Source organism: Triticum aestivum, chromosome 2B, assembly GCF_018294505.1.
Source record: "Triticum aestivum cultivar Chinese Spring chromosome 2B, IWGSC CS RefSeq v2.1, whole genome shotgun sequence".
NCBI classification, from domain to species: domain Eukaryota; kingdom Viridiplantae; phylum Streptophyta; class Magnoliopsida; order Poales; family Poaceae; genus Triticum; species Triticum aestivum.
This window is the reverse complement of record NC_057798.1, coordinates 78,795,273-78,817,299: the sequence shown is the minus strand read 5'-3', so window position 1 is coordinate 78,817,299 and position 22,027 is coordinate 78,795,273. Positions and strand designations below refer to the sequence as shown.

Here is a 22,027-nt window from a genome sequence, read left to right as displayed (position 1 = left end):
CAATGATTTGATATGGTACCTTCCTCTTCTCTCTTCTATGAACCCTATAACACACGTCTCAAATCTTAATTTCTTTTATCCTATTGCAGGTTAATTCCAGTTGGGTGTGTTAACCTACAATAATCAATCAAGTCAACAAATATAACAATGATACTTTGTCTTCTGATTTTTGGTGATGATTTTTTTTGTGACTGAACTAACAGGAGTTGAAGCATGTGTTCTTATTTTTTTTATATGACTAGATGCATATGAACTGAAGCTCCATAATTTTCTTTTCAAGTCGACATTGGTGGCAACCAATACAATTAGCGTTATTTACAACCAATGAAGTCTTATAATTTTCTTTCTTAGAAATATACAGTGACGCTGACTATCATTTAGTAGCTCTACAGGCACTAGCCAAAAACAATAATGTTTATTTATTTAACCACCAAATAGAACAATAGGTTATTCTGCATTGTGGGTACACAAATCACAACACTATATTTCAGCTGTAGAAATCTGTGTGGATGCCTGCTGATATTTTAAGCCTACATATTGCCGATTTGGTTTGAGTAATGCTTGAAGCATAATTTACTTCCTAATGTGCAAATAGCAGTATCATTTTTTGTCAAGAAACTGAGAAGACGGAAGAGAGTTGGTGTTGTCAATGTGGTGAGCCTATGCGGCAACCACAAGGCTGAAGTCTGCTTTGATCGTTATTCAAGATTTGAGCCTTGGCTCCGGTTTTGATAGCTCTATATCAGTAAGTTTAGTCCAGTAACTATTTTAAGTATCTTTACTGTGCATAGTTGCATACATTTTATTCATGGATTAGTCTTGGTAATATTAACATTTGAAAAGCAATTTTTGTGTGACCATTTTTTCATCTTAGTATCTCCATCTACCAGCAAAAGTCAACGTGCACAAACCCGTATTTAACATGCAACATGAGATAGTGTGCATCGAAACTATGCTTATGTTTGTGACATTCATGTGGCATCTCACGCAGATAGATTTTATTATCCATTTCTGTAGCATGCAATGTTTATTTTCTTCTTTTGGTCCATAATCCCTCCTAAAAGAAACATAAGAGTGTTTAGATCACTAAAGAAGTGATCTAAACGCTCTTATATTTCTTTACATATGGAGTACATGTCATGATTGTTGGATACACATGCAGACTTTCAGTGAGTTTTTGTTCTCGGACTTGAGATCCACAGTCCAAAGTTGATTGGTGGATCAAGTGAACTTGGTGCATCTCCATTCAAGCTGGAGTACAATTACCGGCCTGCTTGTTTAGCGCAGTCTCCACAATCATACAAGCAAATGAGCAGCTGGCGACCCAACACACAAAGTTTCTATCTTCTTATTTTCTATACAAGTAGCAGCTGGCGCAGCGGTGGTGTTGATGAACGACACCCAATGCAGAGGCGGCAGTTACCATAGGGAAGAGGTCAAGAACATCTAGCTCTTGTGGTGTTCCTCCTCATTATTGTCATCGCCATCAACAGCAACAATGACGACCGGCTCATGAGACAGCTACTAGAGAGGGAGCGAGGAAGGGGGAGACAAATCTTTCAGGTACAATGGTATGACAACCATGTTCTGAACTATCAATGAGATTTGGTGCTAAGTCAGCATTGTGTTTTATCCAATCTATCAAACACCATAAGTTTCATGTCGAATGTGTTGTAGAAATGTTCTTCCATAAATATGGTTTTAGTCCTTCATATTTTAGTATCGTTGTAAATTTATCCATTCACATATCACTCTGAGAAACATTTTTAATTGGGTGAAGGAAGAATGGGAGAAAAGAAGAGTGCTTTGACGTAAAAAAAGAAGTCGTCAATATAGCCCGTTGCAACGCACGGCGTTCTACTAGGAGATGCAAGTGGAGTGGATAATGAAAATACATTGCATCAAATACATTTTTTGATTGTTACTGTAATTTTTTCTATACATGTGAAATTGGAAATGCATTATGCTTATGTATGCAATCAGAAAAAATAATTAAAAGGCCCGTGACAACGCACTGGCATTGTACTAGGGAAACAAGTATTGACATTGTACTATGGAAACAAAACGAATATGACATGCAGACTAAGCTCCATATCCAAGGGATTTTGGTAGTACATGCCATGTTTATGCTCACTGTTGAATAGTTTGTATATAACTATTTATGCAATACTTGGACCATAGGAGCAATTCATTCTGTATATTTTGCTGGGGATTGTGTCTTGCAGTCAATTTATAGAAGGGTAAGATGTATCGCAATATCTTTGACTTGCATTCTCTGTGATGTCAAGTAAGAAAATAGAATATATGCTCTTTGAATTATCTTTTTTTTATGCCTCTATCTTACTTATATAATCCAATTGGCATTCGCTAGAGTTTCTGTTGATGAAACATTTGTTTTGTGATGTGAGGAGGTTCTGTTTGTGAGTAGATACGGTTCGTAGATCATGATATCTGCACAATCTCAATCTACTTCCTATGACCATATATTGTATTAATGGGTTGTGTCAGGGTTATTTTATCAACTACTGGGTTGTTGATCTACATTACGGTTTAATTCTTACACGAATTAATGTTGACTCGATTCCCTGTAATAGGTTGAGAGGCTTCTCCTCTCATGATTTACTATGATTAGTTTGCTTGGCTCCATGCTCCTCATGATTTCTTTGAATTTTTCTGTAGGAGCTTGGTCAAAAATCACCTAAGGAAAATATGTTGTTCTTCTCTACAAGGGTTGCATGTGGAATTTGAGGAGAATCTGTGCACCAGCATCCGACTCCTTGATGCTGCTCTGATCATATTGTGTAAATATATTTCTAATAAAGCAATCGCCCGATGGTGTACATGTTATAAATAACAAGAATCATCAAGTGTGAGAGATGGCAACTTCATGATGGGATGGTATGTACTGTTGTGCTCATCAATAGAGTTAGATCACTTTTTTGTCTGAGAGTCGATTTTTTTGTGCGTTAGATGGATTGACAAGTACCAAAGATTGATGCCAAGCAGAACTAAAACCTGTCCATGGATTACCTTCAGTCCCGCATTCCAATCAACAACATTGGGCCGAGCGAGCGCGCGGGTGGCGCAAGAGGCAATGGGCAGACGGTGGAAACTGAGTGGTGAGCGGCGGTGGTGAGGTCGAGAGGTTGGCACCAGCGGCGAGTAGGCAATTACCGTGACGGGCGAGCGGACGGGGCTTGTAGGTGTCACGATTGCATCACAATTGGAATAAAGTAAACAATGCATACTCGTGTGGCAATTGACTGATTTTGTGTGTTGTGTGCTTGTGTTAACAGCCAGCCAAATCAATCAGCCAAGGGCCATTATGTACGTGAGTGTGTTAGCAGTGGGTATATCTGAAGATTATTTCTCAACTCGGCATGTGGGTAGAGACTAAAAAGACAATGCCATGGTAGCATGGCAGACCTGGCAAGTGCCACGAACATCATGACATTCTTCCTTTTCTTAATTCCTTGATTTGAAAAATAATTTGCTCTGCGTGTATAGGAACATAGCAGTCGGGCAAACGACACTTTGGCATCTTGATCTATCAAAGAAAATATTTTTTTTTACTTTAGAAAATGTGGGTTCGAATTGGTCTGTTGAGTTATGGCTGGCTGGTCGGAATAATTTTTCTATTTAAAAATTGTAGCAAATAGCATTTCATTAGAGATTGGTCTGTTGAGTTATGGATGGCTCATCGGAATAATTTTCCTATTTAAAAATGTAGCAAATAGCATTTCATTAGAGATGGCTTTGCAGCAAAACGCAAATCACGCAAACCAAGCTATCGCCGCCTCGTCGCTCTCGCCGAGAGCGACAACAACCGCGGGTCTCTTCTTCGCCTTCTTAGTCGGCATCTCCTCCATCCGGATGCCCTGCAGCACGAGCCACTCCGCCACCGCCTGGGACTGGACCTCCAGGAAGTTTAGGTCCGTCTTCGGCCATCCGGCACACCACACCGCCACGTCGTAGGCATGAGAGGCCTCATCGGCGGTGGGATACGTGCCGAGCCACCAACGCTGCCCGGCATCGGAGAACTCCAGTCCAAAGTTCCCGGAGGGCTTCGCCCTCATGCCGAAGAAACCGGACTTTCCCTTCGGCGTCTTCTTCGGCGCCATCGGGGAGCGGGCGGCGGCCGAGCAGGGAGCGGGAAGGCGACGTGCGGCGTGGGGCGGAGGCGGACGGAGCGGCGCGGCAACGTGCGGCACGGGGCAGAAGTGGACGGAGCGGTGCGGCGGACGAACCAGAGAGGAGGCGGACGGAGCAGGGCCGGAGAGGAGGCGGACGGAGCAGGGCCGGAGGGGAGGCGGACGGAGCGGGGCCGGGCGGAGGATGGACCGGAGGCAGAGGCGGCCGGAGAGTGTTAGAGTTGTGTCGAATATTGTGTACAAGGTAGGTTACAGTTGGACTCTAAGTAGTATTGTGTTTAGATATGATATGGAGTCGTGTTCTAATAGGACACTTGTATCCTAGGCCTCTCTTATATAGCGGGGGTAGACACACGATGTAATCTATGCCAACATAATAGCACAGGCGCGCAAGGGGGAGCCGGCGGCATGTGCCGGCGCCCAGGTGGCCGGTGTGCGGTATTGTGACGGTGTCACGGGGAGGAGCGCCCGTAGTCAGGCCCCGGGGATGTAGCCATATCGGTGAACCTCGTTAACAAATTTCGGTGTCGTGCTCGTGTGATTGCTTGGTCCTCAGATGATCAACGGTATGGCCTCAAATTTATTCTAACAAGTGGTATCAGAGCTAGGTTGTTCGGAGGCTACGGGGTGTTGATTGATCGAGAGGAAGGCTTGATGTTCAGGTCGGTATCATGTACACGGAAGTTTCCGCAAATACGTGTTGGCATGGTTGAGATCGATCGGAAGAAATCAAGCAAACAGCAATGTCAGCGAGTTGTGGTGGTAATCGGACAACAGCGGCGGTGTGGTATAGCGTAAGCAGCAGGTTTATCGATTGACGCAATGCCTGAAAACGACTTGGTTAGGTGCGCGTTGGCGCAGCGATCGTGAAGCGCAGTCTAGCAGCAGCGCAGTGCTTGCTTGGTGGGCAGGCCAGGCGGGGCCGTGCGTGTCCGAAGAAGGCCCGTGCCAGCTGTTCGGAAGTTACTACGTGCGAGTTTTGTTTCGAAGAAAAAGAACACCTGGTGAATACCTGTCGTGGTGTGGTGCGTTCAGGCAGGAGCTAATGAAGCGATACGTATCCATCAGAAGTAGAACTTGTGTAGACGTTGGCAAGGCAAAGGCAAGTAGCCAGCATTAAAAGTTTGTGTCAAGGGATCTACGTGAGAAGACCAAAACTTTTTTGGTTGGAAATTGCTATTGGTATGCGGAGGCTGTTCGTGTACTTGGGCATGGCGTTGATAGCTCGGATTTGTTGGCACAACAGAGATGTTTGAAGGTATTGCGGGAAATCACGTCAGCTAAGATGGAATTATCATGTGATGGATGGAAATTCACGGAAGACAATTTGGGAGCCTGCAGCGTGTCGTACAGTCGAACGAGTTCGGCTGGGTCGGACTAGGCAGTCTGACGGATCGACGCAAGTCGGTTGGTATAGAAGACGGTGGTGGGATCAGCGATAACGACATAGGAGCGTGATGCCGATGGTGACTGACTTCTAGGCGTGGAAACACGCGGCGCAGGCCCGAGGCTTGTGTGGCTTCGACAAGACTATGGCGCGGGGTTGATTCAAGATGGTGTACACGTGAAGCTTGGAGTCAACAGGGCGCGGGATGGCACGTACAACCATCATGGAGTCATGTTGAAGGTGGAGCTGGAGTCTGGAAGACTTCACTCGGTCCTGATTGAGAGGCTACGGCGTAAGAGATCAGAGAGTCGAAGCCTATTCAGCGAAAAAAGCGAGGGACACGTAATTTGGACTGGAGCCCAGTGGTCTGATGGAAGCGTGAAACTCGTCATCGGTCGGTGATGATCGGTGGTACTCTGCAGTGGGGGGTGAGTGGTGTGGTTTCACGACCCTTGAGACTCAACCAGGACAGCGGAGGCTCGACGCGGTAATAGCGGCGAGGCGTGCGGTATGCACGGGACATGGAGATGGGCCAGGGCTCTGGTGGTCATACATGTGGTGAGACAACTGCGAATTTGACTCGGGATGACTACAAGCAACGGTGAAATTCCTTCAAGTTTCAGACATGTGGTCAAGAAAGGAGCGGTGATGTTGAGTTCAGGTAACTCTTGTGTGCGACACCCAATATGTGAGTTGTTCACTTTCACGCAGGTCAGTGATCGGTGTGTGATGGCGTTGGACTGATACTCTGAAAGTTGGGAGCACAAACTAGAGTAACAAGGAACTTAATTTTGCTCGAGTGTTGACTGTGGTCAAGAAAAGAAGGGACTACAAGTCGCAGGTGGAGTCACATGGAGTCTTTGGAGTAGCAGCGATGCTCACGGGAGAAGCTCAAGTCCAATGTACATGGAAGTTTGACACATGGACGAATTCAAGGTGGTGGAGAATATTCGCCAAGGTGGAGTTTGTTAGAGTTGTGTCGAATATTGTGTACAAGGTAGGTTACAGTTGGACTCTGAGTAGTATTGTGTTTAGATAGGATATGGAGTCGTGTTCTAATAGGACACTTGTATCCTAGGCCTCTCTTATATAGCGGGGGTAGACACACGATGTAACCTATGCCAACATAATAGCACAGGCGCGCAAGGGGGAGCCGGCGGCATATGCCGGCGCCCGGGTGGCCGGTGTGCGGTATTGTGACGGTGTCACGGGGAGGAGCGCCTGTAGTCAGGCCCCGGGGATGTAGCCATATCGGTGAACCTCGTTAACAAATCTCGGTGTCGTGCTCATGTGATTGCTTGGTCCTCGGATGATCAACGGTATGGACTCGGATTTATTCTAACAGAGAGGAGGCGGGCGGGGTCGGGGCGGAGGCGAACGCGATGGGGCAGCGCGGCGGCAGGCGGCGGCCTAGGCGGGGTAGAATCAGTGGTGGGGTTCTGGATCTATGGCGGGACGAGACCTTAAAAAGTTAACATGTAACTCTTGCAAACTATTTCAAGAGCCCGTGGCAATCGCACGGGCAGTCTACTAGTATATATAGTAGTAGTAGTAACACAGCAGCGACAGTCCTCGCCAAAAATAAAACAGCACCAACAGAGCCACAATGGTCATTTGCGCTTGGGCTTTCCTGATCTGCTGCCACCTTTCTTGGCCTTCTTCTTAGGAGGTGGTTTCGCTTTCACACGCCCGTCGTCGCACTTGGGGCACAACCACTCACCATCCAGAGCAGCACTAGCTCCAGGCTGCGGGTTCAGGCAATCGGCATGCATCCCAGCGCCGCAGCCAGCCTTGCTCCCCTCGCTGCTGCCGCGGCATATCAACATGACGGCTCCTTCCCGGTTGCTCGATCCGCAAGCAGAACAGCTTATTTCGGGGTCGCCTCCCCCAGCTGCCGCCTCTGCAGTGCCGGCGCCGCCAAGTTCACCTTGCTGAGAACGCTGTAGCTTCTGCAGGGACCTGTCTGCCAGGTCGTGCATGTTGAAGAGGACGTGCTTGTTCAGAGGGTGGCCGGGCTTGCACACGTACTCCACCAGGTAGTCCGCGCTGATGCAGGGGATGTCGTGGCTCACGAACTCCTGGACCCATGCGTCTGTGCCCGGCACGCCTGCTGATACGACCACAAAACTGGCGCCATGTTTCAGTACCCGGGTGTAAGGTGGGGAGGTTGCTAAGATGGTGCCATCACCGGCCTTCACCGCACGCTTCAGTGTGTCCTGTTTAGAAAATGAAAGGCGTATCAGACAAAAGTGCATATATAGAACTGCAGCATTACAAAGTTACCAAGATGCTTATCAGATAAACAAGTGTGTGTCCAAACAGCCTTACCAATGATGGAGAAATGCACTCTCCATATATGATGATCTTCATCCCGTGGAAGGCACCATGTCCAGTACGTTCCCTTAGTTGCCGCCATTTCCTTGGAGCATCCAAACTTATTGTGTCGCCGTTGTTAGGGCCATCACCGTGCCACTCAAATGGTTCTTCCTCTACAAACTTGCCAGCCTCATTGCAAGCACTCAAGTAATCAGACTTGAGTATCCACCTGATCTTTCAGAAAGGCAAAAACATTCAGATGTCGTGAAATGGAAAAAGGGACAAGTGACTATGTACAACTCTTTTCTGAAAGAGAAATCTAGCCCACAAGAACAAGGTATAAATAACTAAAACATGAAGCCTCTGAAACAGCTCATATGGCAAGAGATTCACCTCCCAGCTGCAGCAGCTGCAAAGAATTTTTCGGTTCTGCGGAGCTCGGGTGCGATAAAATGTGTCGCTTGGAAAGACCACTGATGTGAACCCCTGCATACTCTACCCTTCAGGCGCCTAAGTATCGACATACAATCCTTCCTCAGTAAGCCATGCCCGCTTAAAATAAACCATGTTGGTTCCAACAAGGCCAAGGTTGTGCAATCATTTCCTTCTCTTATACTGTGGTCACCAGGCACATCTTTCCCATTCTGAACCGATTTTGTGATACATTTGGAACTTACACAGGTATTTCCATATTTTGATTTAGGAGAGAGATCAGCATTGGATGGTACATTCTCCTTGTTATGGTCAGTAGAACCATCCATTGCACCTGCAACTTTTTTCTTTTTGCTGCTCCTTGGCTTTGTGTTTTGCACATCTTTGGATGGTACATTCTCCTTGTTATGGTCAGTAAAACCATCCACTGCATCTGCAACTTTCTTCTTTCTGCTGCTCCTGGGCTTTTTGTTTTGCACATCTTTGGATGGTACATTCTCCTTCTCATGGTGAGTAGAAACATCCATCACATCTGCAACCTTTTTCTTTTTGCTGCTCCACGGCTTTATTTTTTGCGCATCTTCCGATATGTCCTCAAAGGAATCTTTGCAAAATGATCCAACTTCATTTGCTGTACCATCCTTATTAGCACTCTGGACATCCTTATCCGCCATTGCCTTGTCAGCATTTGTTGAGCACTCTGCAGCCCTCTTGATTGTGTCAACTTCAGCTTCAGATGGGAAGACACCACCAGTGTTACAAGGTTCACTACCAGATACATACTGTTGTGTGGCAGAAATTTTCCTCTTCGCAACTCCTTTGCGCACTCTGTTCTTTGGTACTCCATCAGGAGCGCATGTTTCATGGTTATCAGCACTTGCAGTGCTTTGAAGCTTTTCAGTGGAAGCTTGGGGAACTGCATCACAAAAATTCGACTTCAAAGATACTGCCTTGGCTTTATCAGCGGTTGGTTCATCAGTCATCTTAATGTCAGCAGGCTGGGAAACTTCTGGAACAGCACTCCTTGCTATGGCATATGCCACCTTCTCAGATGAACCTCTTTGAAATTGATCATCAGTTGTGCCGCTTGGAAGTTTTTTAGGGCTACTTCCCCTTGAAATCACATTAGCAAACTCCAGCTTTGAAGCCGCTAGCACATCATTCATCTCACTGTTGGCATTCAGTGAGTTCTTGGCAATTGTGTCTGCTCTACTTCTCAGGATTTCTTCAGGAAAGGATATTCTACATTCAGCAGCATTCGGACTGGTACAATTATTTCCTTTTTCTGCTTCTATGTTTTCATGAGAAAGAACTGCCTCGATACCATGCTTAGACTTGGACTCATTTTTACAACGTGCAGGTGATCGGCGTCTACCATTTGTAGCACTCCGAAGCCTCTTAGCACCAGCATTCTTCACTCTAGAAGTCGATACTTTCCTAGCACCTGCTTCCATGGTTGCATGAGAAACCTCCTTGTCATGCTGCAAGTCCATAGCTACCGCTTCCATGCTATTAACCTGTGATGCATTACTCGTTGCTACATTCTGATCTTGATGAGAGAAACTTGAAATTGTTTTTTCAACTTCAGAGTTAATAGAAGGGCTTATAGCACGTTCCTTCTCTGCCGCTGCTTCATGCTGTGCCAGTTCCTTTGCTTTAGCTGGTAACTCTACCTTCGTCTCATTATCAAAAATTTCAGGAAGTTTTTCTGCTTCAGAAGACCTTGCAAGCTTCAAAGAAGTCCTCCTATAGCTCAACAGCTTCTTTTTAGAAGAGTCAGACTTCTGCGTCTCCATAAGATTCACAATAACATCGCTGTTTACTTTACCATTAGCTTTAGTGAGTCGAGATCCAGTGGAATTTTCCCCCAGATCAGAAACTGTTGCTGCGTCAAATGCAATTCCCCTGCTTGAGAAAGGACTATTTGCAGTTCCAGGTGCTGAGTCTGTGCCTCCATTTAGCAGTTTTGGACTGGCTGAAGAAAGGCTGCACTTCATCTGAGCAAGTATAGAGTCTGGTCTATCCACATGTTTTATTGCTTCGTCTCTCAGGCTTTTGGCATCAGCAAGCTCGCTAATTTTATCATCGCTCTTCATTGATGCAGAGATATTAAACTCGACATTTGGTGTATTTCTCTCAAAACTTTGGGGAGATGCTGTTTGGTCAACCGAATTTAAATTAGTTCCGGGTGAAACTGACTTCCGAGAACGCTTTCTGGAGTAGCTTAAGATCGGTGTAGTCTTCGACGCAGAATTGCCTGGTGATACCAAATTAGCCTTAAGCAAGGATGCAGTTCCTTCTACGTTTGCTTGACCAACTTTGGCAGCAAGATCAGCTACAGGTACATCATCCTTATGATCGACGTTTCCACTCATACATGACGAGTGCAATGCTTTCTTCAAGAGACTCTCTGCAGAAGATGTTAGTAAACTAACATTGTTGCCAGTGAACTGACAGGGATTGTCCAAATATTCTCCATCAATGTTGTGTTTGTTGACTACTGGAACAGGAGATACCATAGTTGCTTGATGTACAAGATGATCAGCACATTCTGTGAGCCCATTTGTGTTGAGAGTAGAAGCGGCGAGTGGCCTTTTATCACCATCTTTGGTTTCATCTCTGGTAATGTGATCTCCAGGAGCCTTTCCATTGCTACTGGAGTTAATAGGAGGATGGATAGAATCGTGTGCCTCAGGATCAGCAGAATTTGTCACACCATTTGTGTTATGAGTGTTTTGTATGTCAGCTCTAACATCAAGGGGCATTATGCATACATCTTTACTACCCTGTTCTGGAGTGCCCAGGTGTCTTCCTGCAGTAATCTCGGAACTGCCAGGGGAGACAGTAAGACCATGAACGGATGCACGGACATCAGGATCAACATGAGTTCCCATTCTGATCCCAGTAACAGACACACTTCTGGCAATGCTTCTGCTATGAGATAAACCTCTGCCAGCATCTTCTGCTTCATCTTCGGAGTCCTGAACTTGTACCTCCATCATCTCTTGTTCCCAACCACTGCATAAATAAGTGACCAAATTACTGGATTTGGTACCCATGAAGTGCATGATATACATTGCATATTCTTATGAGAAAATTAACCAGGCATATAAACCCGATGGCTAAAATGGAAGGGGGGAAACATCAAAGAGAATAGCAAGGTGGTTTGGTGCAACACTCACCTTCTGTTATAATTATCAATTGGAAGAATTTCCCAGGCCTTTAAGCTGCAGTAAAATCATATCTGGTGTTTCAGCAGAAATAAACCATGACATGACACAATAACTTATTTATAAGACTGGTTAGTAAATACACATACCAATCTTCCAACCATTGGTGATTAACAAGATTGATATTCACCATTTTAGCAAGTTCATACTTCTCACCTGATAGAAATAGGGATGAGAAAAACCGAGAGTGAACACTAACTGTAAAAAGTGTAAACTGTATGGAAAATTATGAAGAAAACAACATACCTTCAAATTTGTAGCAAATGAGATGGGTGACTTTGTGTGCTATCAAAGGCTTAGAAAACTGTGCTCCCATTAAAGTAACCATTTTCTATATTCAGTAGTGAAATCAGTGGTCAGAAACATTTTTCCTCAAACACACATCGTTGTATATTAGAAGACTAACACCAAAGAAGGCGTCAAGTACAAACCAAACCAATGGTGCAAAAGCTCAAACCAAACAGCAATAGCCAAGCTAAACTAACATAGCTAAAACCTGCCAAGAAAACTAAGCTTCCTAAGCAGCTACAGCTCTGAGATGAGAACTCCAAAAATAAAATGAAGTGTTAAAACCCAAGTGTGAGAAACTACAAGTCCCTAAAGGAAAGAGGTGAAAATGTGTTAACTGCTACAGGTGGATCTATGACAGTAGCATTCTGAATCTTGGTATGCAGAAGAAATGTTGGTTTCTAACATATTTGGTGTTCGTAAACTGATTCAGCAGTTTAAGTGTATATGATTAACAGCAAACTTGGCACAACAACAAAAAACAATTTGCTAGAATCAAAGGTACTATGACAATAAGCTATCCAAACAAGGAACTAAAACTTAACAACCAGGTATCATCAGTCTATCAACTGAAGGAAATCATAGCTCTCCTGATCGATAACAAAATGATATTGACCAGATACTCTATGTTATTGGCTTTATGAATTAACAATCATAGACCTCTAGGCTTGGAGGTATAAATGAAGATAAAAGCAGCAGTAGTACCATGATGTCTTCACGCCCATCCTTTTGGTACCCTGTCAGGCAAATGTTCAGCGATTGACTGCCCGGTATGCCATCCAGATCTCTCACTGGCTTATACAATACCTAATCAAGTCAAACGCAGTTCAAGTCACCAACTAATCAGCAGAAATAAGATAGCTTCACGGGACTAACTAAAGGGTCCTCTCTTAAGACAACGGCTTGCTGAACTTATTCAGAACACACATCTTAGGTCAGGTAAAGTTAGTACGGTAGCAGAACTGACCCGGTCGGCATCGGCAATCACTCCGGCATCCAAGCTATCGTCCACCCACAGCTCAGTCACGACCTTCTTCCCGTCCTCCCGCGCCGCCACGCACACCGGATCATCCTACACACATTTCAGTTGAAGAACAAACAGCACTGAACTAAGTCAAGCGAGAAATGTCCCCCACGAAACCCCCCGGAAGAGCAGAGGAAGTGGGAACTCACGTGGACGAGGCCGAAGACGACCACGTGGGTGCACCCCGCCGCGCCGTGCCCGCCGGCGTCGGCGCCGCCGAGCCGCACCATCTCGGACCGGTACTGTGAAACGCAGAGCCCTCACCCAGTGAGACGGACCGAATCTGGCCAATCAAGCACGGAATCGAAATGAAGTGGGCGTGGGAACCGCGCCGAGGCGGGAGGGCGGGCGCACCTGGGACTCGGAGGCGGGGTCGAAGCCGACGAGCGCGAAGCGGACGCCCGCGAAGAGGCGCTCGTCGCCGTCGCCGGCGCCGGCGCCGTCGTGCGGGCGCATGGAGGGGGAGGGGGTCCGGGTCGGAGGGACGGGACGGCGGGTAGGGTTCGAGGATTTGGGATTGGGACGGCGCGCGAGGTTGGAATGGGGGAGGACGAGAGAGGGTGGGGAATTTTGTTGCGTTTGGTCCGGGAGGGAAAGTTTGAGATAGTAATTTGGTTTCCGCCGGGTACGCGCGGTTTGCAAGGAGAATGGGTCGTGCGGGCTGGTTTTTAGAGCAGGGGGGCGAGAGTCGTTTGGCCCATGAGCAGGGGGTAGCGTCATTTAGTGGGATAAGCTATGTCTCAAAAAAAATTAGTGGGATAAGCTTTTTTCATCTCAAAACAATAGTGAGATTAAGCTGGGTGCTACTAGTAATTTCAACTTTTAAGGTAGAGAGACAAATAAAGAGGCTCACAATCTAGCTAAATTTTTGCATTCGTTAGGTCAGGGGTGCCACGTGTAGCTTGTTCAACCATGATCCGAGATGCATTCCACACTATGTGGCATTTGATCAATAAAACTTAGCTTTACCCCTAAAAATAATCTACATCTACCTTAAAAAAATGGCTCAAGAATCTATCTACATCTACATCTCTACTTCTCTGACTATATCTATATACTCCCTCCTTCCCAAAATATAAGGCGCGATTGACTTTTTACTGTCTTTGATGCACGAGTTTGACCACTAATATATATCAGAGTATATGGATTGAACATGTATAAATGGCATCGTCGTATTTGTCTTGTAAGACAATTTTATTTCATATGTATGTATACAATTTTTAAAGGCGTACAATGCATGAAAATTATAGTCAAAGTTGTGCAACGAAGGCCAGAAAAGTCAAACCGCGCCTTATATTTTGGGAAGGAGGGAGTATAATGTAAGGTTTAATATTTTATTTTTCTTCTCGCCACCCTTTGTCCAACCTTTCCCGGATGATAATCAATCATCTTAATTACTTACCTTCTGAATCAATTCCACTTTACTTTACTTGCCAAATTTCTCATCAAAATATAAGATAAATCATGGGGCAGAATTTGATAAGCATTTATTTATACAATCACATTAATATAGACATGTAAATCACAAGCTAACATACTAGTAGAATACAATATTTGCTAGGACAATGCACGTGCGTTGCTACGGGCTCCATGCAAGTAAATAAATGAAATAGATGATTATGCAGTATGTCTAAAGTGCCTTGAATATATATTCTAGTGATTGCCGATGCATTGCAAGGGGGGCATATATACTTTGGTGATTCAACAAAAAGTGTTGTCTAACATATACTCCCTCCATTTTTTTATGTAACCTGTATTTTTTTGCTACAGTCACCAAGGCATGAAATTATAGAGAATTTCGACAAAATAACAATTGTCTAATTCATTTTTCGAATCCATGAACTTATTGAATTTCTCAAACCTGTTCTGAATTTGAGAAATTTATAAAACTCATGAACTTTTTTTCAATTCATGAATTTTCTGAGCTGCGCGAACATTTTTTTACCTTGTATTCACAATTTTAAAAAATATCACAACATATGCTTGAAAAGTGTGCCACTTTTAAAATGCACAATACAATTTTTTTGAATGGCACAATTATTTTCTTGAATTTTGCAAACACTTTTTACATTGGATAAACATATTTCCAAATGTCACATACATTTTTTTAATCACGTGAACATATTTAATTGTAACAAACATTTTTGTTCATTGCTATCATCATTTTTTAAAAACTACGCCAATATTTTTACACTGTGTTAACATTTTTTAAATTCATGATTTCTTAATTATTAAGTGCATTTAAGATTTGAAATGTATGTATTTAGAATATCTTCAAAAATATAAAAACAAAATATAAGAAAAAAATATTAACCTGCAAAGCTGCTTGGGCCGGTCCATTAGTGCGTTTTTTATTTGAGAGAGAGAGAGAAGCCGGTCCATTAGTTGGGAGGCTGCGGTGCGGTAACCAGAAATGATGGGGCAGTTGGAGTCATCTGTAGAGATGATAGAGGTATGTTTATGGGAATTTACCATTCGTCCCTGTAAATATTATGACGATCTAATAAAAGCTTTGTGATGTTGCCTCACAAAAAAAAAATTGAGAGGCTGCGGCAAGACACAGCGGCTCCCGCTTGTTGTTGTTGCTGTAGGATACTTCCTTCGTCCAAAAATACTTGTCACCAAAATGAATAAAAGGGGTTGTATCTAGATGTATTTTAGGTCTAGATATATCCCTCTTTATCCATTTTGATGACAAGTATTTTCGAACGGAGGGAGTACGCGAGAAGTCTTGTTGCCGCACATGTCCAAACGCCGGTCACGCACACGCCCACAACTAGGAACAAGAGAGTTGAGCGGTTGGGGGAAAAGGCGGGGAGACACTAGCTGCCCAGGCATGGAAACACCTGCCCGCACCCTTGTCGTGTCCTACTCTCGAGTGAATTGCAAAAAAACACCACATTTGGGGCATCGCTTGCGGAAAACCGCCAGGTCCTTAATTTTTTCCAAAAATCACCGCAGATTCGGTAATCTTGTTGCAAAAAGCACTGATCGGATGATTTGACCCGTTTAATCACTTTCTGACAAGTGGGACCAGATTGTAAGGAGGTGACTTGGCATAACATTTACACACACACCCCTAGATCTAAAAATTAAAAGCAATCAGCCCCCTCCACACACACACACATCATGTGGACAACTGCCAGCGGCAGAGTTGACCGGTGCCGCGGTCACGGCCGTCCTCGTCCCCTCCGTTCCGTTGGCCTTCCACTGCTCGCTGCTGCTGCTTTCCACCGTTGCTGCTCCCTACTGCTGCTACTGGCTGCTCGCTGCTGCTGCTCCTCCATTGCTACTTTCCACCGTTGCTGCTCCCTACTGCTGCTCGCTGCTGCTGCTCCTCCATTGCTACTTTCCACCGCTGCTCATCTGCTGCACACTAGTGTTGCTCCTCCGTTGCTACTTTCCGCCGGTGCTCATCCGCTGTTGCTACTTGCTGCTGCTACTCGCGAGGAAGGAAGAGGAGAAGGGGAGGAGAGGGAATCGCGCCGCCGCTGGTCGCCGAAAGCCAACCTTCGGCCCCGCCTGTCCCCATCTCGCCGGGAATCGCGCCGTCGTCGCTGGCCGCCGAAAGCCCACGCCACTGGAGAAGTTAGCTGGCGTCGGCCTGCTATCCCGACGGGCAGAGGAGCCACGTGCGGGACGGAGCCCAACAACTCGAGACCTAGCGCCGCAGATCTCGCCTTATCCGGTGATGAGCGCGGCTGGTCTGGGCGGCGGTGAGCTGGCCATGTCGTGTGCCGCCTTACAATCCGGCGAACGGGGGCCATGGCCCAAGGCAGGCCATGTCGTGTGCCGCCGCGGCTGATTGCTGCCATCGCCGACGAACGGGGGCAGAGCGCGGCTGTCCGTGGGGGAGAGGAGAGGGGGTTGATTGCTTTTTGTTGTTAGATCTAGGGGGTTATATGTCAATTTGTTGCCAAGTCACCTCCTTATAATCTGGTCCCACTTGTCAAAAAGTGATTAAACGGGCCAAATCATCCGATCAGTGCTTTTTGCAACAAAATTACCGAATCCGCGATGATTTTTGGAAAAAAATAAGGACCTGATTGTTTTCCACAAGCGATGCCCCAAATGTGGTGGTTTTTTGCAATTCACTACCTACTCTCCCAATCAAGCAAATCGGCCAAGGAAACCACCAACCGGACGAGCTCACCTCAGCTTCGACCGCTTCGACCTTGTGGCTGCCTAAGTGCCCAGCACCGGACTGCGCTTTCACCGTCCAAATCTTGTTAGCTGGAGACTCGTTATTTCTCGCTATTGAAAACTGCTCGATACTAGTATTACTATAACTCGACGGAGAGTGACCTTGCGTCGGCGGGGGAAAACTCGTACGTCTCTCTGCTGCCAGCCGTGTTGTTTTCATGGCATAGGAGAGTAATTAACTAACCGGCCACACCACGTACGTTACCCGGAAAATCGGTGACACCAACTGCTGCACCGGCCATGATCAATAGCTTCCTGTTGAGTTCGTACAAAATGTTCGTTGGAGTCTGGTCTGATTCTTCCACGCAGGCGGGGCGGACGACTTCATTCACCTTTGCGTCTTGACACGTGGATAATATTTCTGGTATGTAATTCACAATGCGCAGTCCAAGTTGCATCATCATTCTAATATATCCGTCTGAGCTGATGGCACAGTGCATGCACTAGCCAGACCACATCATGTGCTAATTAGTTATCTCGCGACCTGCCGATGGCTCCATCCACATGGTTTCCTTTGCATGTGTCTCCTCTGTCTCCATCGACCTCCTCTGTCTGTCTGCCGTAGAAACATTTTATTGTGATGAATGATGGATGCAGGGTGATTAGACAGAAATGGAAGGCGTGGAAAGAAATAGATTTCACGGGACGCGCCTCGCGAGGGCGGTTGAAGTGGCTAGACTCTGCCACGAGTTTTCACCTTTTGGTAAAACCGACATACCTCCTTCCTCCTGCTTCGAGTGAATTGGATTAGATTCAAATGAATCAACCAATATTATCCAGATTGGATGGATAAATCGATTGATTTGCTCTTGCCAATGTACATGCCATTCATTACAGTAGCATATACCAAGTCAAACAAGAATATGCCATCCGTTGACGAATCAACGCGGTAGAAATGGTCGGTAATTTAGTATCACACCCAAAATCACTTCTTACCATCTTTAATTAAGTCGTCAGTTACCATATAAGGCATGAGATATCTACGACAAGATAATGTTTGGTTCTTGCCACCTTGTCCACCGAAACAAATCAACCAAGAATATCAAAGAGGGTGGCGCCACAAATCAAGGGAGATTTTTGTAATGAAAACGGAGGCCATGGCGGTCTCCTATCTAATTGAGAAAAATCCGCACAAGAGTAAAAGGAAACGAAAATGAAATGGTGGAGACAATAGCACCATCTCAGATATTCCAATCCACACACCTTTTTCTTCACGCTTTCCATTCCGTGACGGATCTACTGGAACCGCCCACGTCCCGTTGCCCTATATAAACACCACCAGGCACCACCATCGTCCATCATCAAGCATCAAACACGAGCACGCACAAGTCCACAACACACAACGAACCCATCTCATCCACTCTTTCAAGCAAGGCAAGAGAGATCGAGCGAGCAATGGCTCCCATGCTCAAGGGGATCGTGGAGGACGCGCCGAAGAGGGCGGCGTACGTGACCTTCCTCGCCGGCTCCGGCGACTACTGGAAGGGCGTGGTGGGCCTGGCCAAGGGCCTCCGCGCCGTCAACTCCGCCTACCCACTCGTGGTGGCCGTGCTCCCCGACGTCCCCGAGGACCACCGCCGCAAGCTGCTCGCCCAGGGCTGCCTCGTCCGCGAGATCGTGCCCGTGTACCCGCCGGAGAGCCAGACCCAGTTCGCCATGGCCTATTACGTCATCAACTACTCCAAGCTCCGCATCTGGGAGGTACAGTACTTACTGACTATCCTCTAGATCTCTTCTTCCATCTTGGATCGATAGATGTTGATTGATTCTGGTGTACGTGCGTAGTTCGTGGAGTACGAGAGGATTGTGTACCTGGACGCAGACATCCAGGTGTTCGACAACATCGACCACCTGTTTGATCTCGACAAGGGCAGCTTCTACGCCGTCATGAACTGCTTCTGTGAGAAGACGTGGAGCCACACCCCGCAGCACAAGATCGGCTACTGCCAGCAGTGCCCGGACCGGGTGGTGTGGCCGGAGCGCGAGCTCGGCGTGCCCCCGCCGCCGCTCTACTTCAACGCTGGCATGTTCGTGCACGAGCCCAGCCTCGCCACCGCCAAGGCCCTCCTCGACAAGCTCGTCGTCACCGACCCCACGCCCTTCGCCGAGCAGGACTTTCTCAACATGTTCTTCAGGGACGTGTACAAGCCCATCCCGCCGGTGTACAACCTCGTGCTCGCCATGCTCTGGAGGCACCCCGAGAACGTCGAGCTCGAGAAGGTCAAGGTCGTGCACTACTGCGCTGCGGTACGTCCTTTGCCATCGATTTTCTCACAGATGAATCTTAATTATGAATTCATGATCGATGTTTCTAAGCCATGCATGAATGATGCAGGGTTCGAAGCCGTGGAGGTACACCGGCGAGGAGGCGAACATGGACAGGGACGACATCAAGATGCTTGTGAAGAAATGGTGGGATATCTACAACGACCAGAGCTTGGACTACAATTCCGGCAACGGTACCACCGACCCGCTGCATGCGGCTCTCGCTGAGGCCGGCGCCGTGAAGTACTTCCCGGCGCCGTCGGCCGCGTAGGCTCGCTGCTTGCCGGCCGGCGTCAGCGCGGCTGGGTCGGGCGCCCAGTGAGGCGTCGTAGAACTATCATCACTTTTGGGATTTCGGATTTTCGGTAAAGAAGTGTACACCATAGTATCGAACAATGGATTAGGATCGATCTACATGTTTTTTGGTATTGTAGATCAATATAGTCCTGTTTCTTTTCGTTTGCAAAAATAGAGGCTTGTACACCATACCTGTTACACTATGGATTAGCATTTGCAAAGCTTTGAATTAGTAGTTAGAGGCTAGAGCTAGCCGCTCATCCAAAATGGATCTTGTCTTTTGATCCGCGCGCATGTCCTCGTCGTTTTCGGCGGACTAGTCGTGGCCGGTGACGAGGCTGTGCATTGCTCCCATGTCCACGACCGTAACAGCTCGGCCTCGCGATCGCCTCTTGGTGTGTCAAAATCCTCTCGGTGGCGCGCGTTTACGACCGTATATCACCGACGTTGACCAGCACCTTATTATCCAGAATAAAAACAGTGACACCGGCAACAGTTACTGCCTGCTATACGTTGAAAGCGTTTGGTTTTATTGACGCTCGATCGCACGGAACGGGTCACCGGTACCTATAGTCTTGCTGCCTCGACATGAGCGGGCCGGACCGACGCGACACACGGACTGACGACCACGCGCATGCATAGCCGCCCTAGCAAGCTAGGTCGTGCACTCCCTCCGTTTCTTTTTACTCCACATATAAGATTTGGTCAAAGTCAAACTACACAAAGTTTGATCAAATTTATATAAAAAAATATGAATATTTATAATACTAAAACTATATATTATGAAAATATGTTTCATGGTGCATCTGATAATATTGCTTTTATATTATGAATGTTTATATTTTTTAATATAAAATTAGTCAAACTATACAAAGTTTAATTTTGACCAAACCTTATATGCGGAATAAGAAGAAACGGAGTGAGTACTACTACGATTCGATCGATCTAACGATTCGATCGATCAGGGTAGCATGCAGGGCACAGCACATATAGACCCTAGAAAATTTATGTCGATTGGAAGTTTCCGCCGCCTGCTGCCACCCCACCCCACCGGCGCACACGTACATGATCGGAAGTCCAGTCTAATCAATTTGCAGGGCGCCATGCACAAGCGTCAACGCTGTGCAGCTCCCTACGAGCCACGGCACAACGCGGCGAGGATATGAGCTGACAAGCGTCGTTGGCCTGCGGACGGGGGCGGTCCGTCCGTCGAGCGAATGCAGGCTGCTTCGAGAAGCCTGATCCAACCGGCTGGGTGACGGAGCAATTAACCGGCTAAAGTTGCACGCGTGTACATGATCCGGTGAGTGCAAAGGGAAAGTCGTTCCTTTCGTGCTGGGCAGCCAGCCGTCGTGGTTTATTCTCGCAGTTTTTCATTCCTAGTAGAACTTACTTTTAATTTAATTGCTGCAGGTGTTTGGAACATGTACACAACCTTAAAGCATATATAACCTCCTTATAAACTCTCTAAAAGATTCCTTTTCAAGGGAATTCAGCTAAGTTTTTTTTTAAATGCTTAACTCCATAAAATTTGAAGAGTCGGGTTTAAATTAGGAAAGAGTGTGCATATGTTTTAGTGGAATTTGCTCCATTCGTATCCACTCCCTAACACAATGATGGGAGAAAATTTCTTTCCAAAAAATCACCTAGCGCCACCATCAAAGTCGTCGCCGCGGACCTTTCCGCTCACGACGTCCTTGCCGCACATGTGCCTGCCCATTGCCGGCTGTGTTGCTGCCTCCGAGCCTCCTCCTGCCACCACCAAACATGGTTACTCGGTTGGAGCCTCCTCCTGCCTCCTTTTTTTGTCGGGCGCGTGATTCGTTTTGGTCCAACCTGTTTTACCACTGCCCGTTAGGTGTGGTTTTCTACGTGCCTTTCCCTTCCCCCATTTTCATTTGGGCGGTATTGTTTGAAACGATAGGGAGACAGATAGCGAGCGAGAGGGAGAGCGCTTAAGCAGCAGAGAAGAGGAGGCGATTCTGTGGTGTTCATGTCGGTTGGTTGTTCGGGGATAATGTTTCTGTTGCTTTAGCTTAGCTTGTTTCTCCCTTCCCCATGTGATTTCGCTTGTTTCTGCTGCTGTAGCTTCCAGATCTAGCTCTAGTTTTGCTTGGATTCATGGTATGTGTAGGTTCATGGCGTGTTGTTGTAAATTTTGTTAGCTCTTGTAGTTGTGGCGGTTGGTTCTTCTCCGTGGTATGTGAGATTCCGCTGGTTCCCCCACTTGTAGATGTACGAATTCGTCTATTGTTTCTGGGTTTTGGTTCCGCTAGGTCTTCATGTGTTTGTTCCCCTCGGCTGTAGGTGCTGGTATGGTGTCTCGTTTTTGAAGAGTTGTTGAGATGTAGGTCATCAAAGGGTTTGTGGTTAGGTATTGGTGATTTCCGCTGATATGGTAGCCTCTGTATTGCTTCGGACTGGCTGTTTCATG

General features: G+C 46.5%; 2 protein-coding genes across 2 annotated transcripts; one reads left to right on the top strand and one right to left on the bottom strand.

The window, feature by feature from the left end:
* Positions 1–7,015: 7,015 nt before the first annotated feature.
* On the bottom strand, positions 7,016–13,427 carry LOC123043588 (BRCT domain-containing protein At4g02110). The gene is made up of 10 exons (XM_044466082.1): positions 13,183–13,427; positions 12,978–13,070; positions 12,772–12,876; positions 12,510–12,611; positions 11,763–11,847; positions 11,606–11,672; positions 11,469–11,513; positions 8,248–11,304; positions 7,867–8,083; positions 7,016–7,754 (listed from the first exon to the last, which is right to left on the bottom strand). The coding sequence occupies exons 1-10, from the start codon at positions 13,282–13,284 to the stop codon at positions 7,149–7,151; spliced, it is 4,479 nt and encodes a 1,492-aa protein (XP_044322017.1). The 5' UTR covers positions 13,285–13,427; the 3' UTR covers positions 7,016–7,148.
* A 4,890-nt stretch (positions 13,428–18,317) lies between these two features.
* On the top strand, positions 18,318–19,860 carry LOC123043587 (galactinol synthase 2). Its single transcript, XM_044466081.1, has 3 exons — positions 18,318–18,732; positions 18,817–19,278; positions 19,367–19,860. The coding sequence occupies exons 1-3, from the start codon at positions 18,427–18,429 to the stop codon at positions 19,565–19,567; spliced, it is 969 nt and encodes a 322-aa protein (XP_044322016.1). The 5' UTR covers positions 18,318–18,426; the 3' UTR covers positions 19,568–19,860.
* Positions 19,861–22,027: the final 2,167 nt, after the last annotated feature.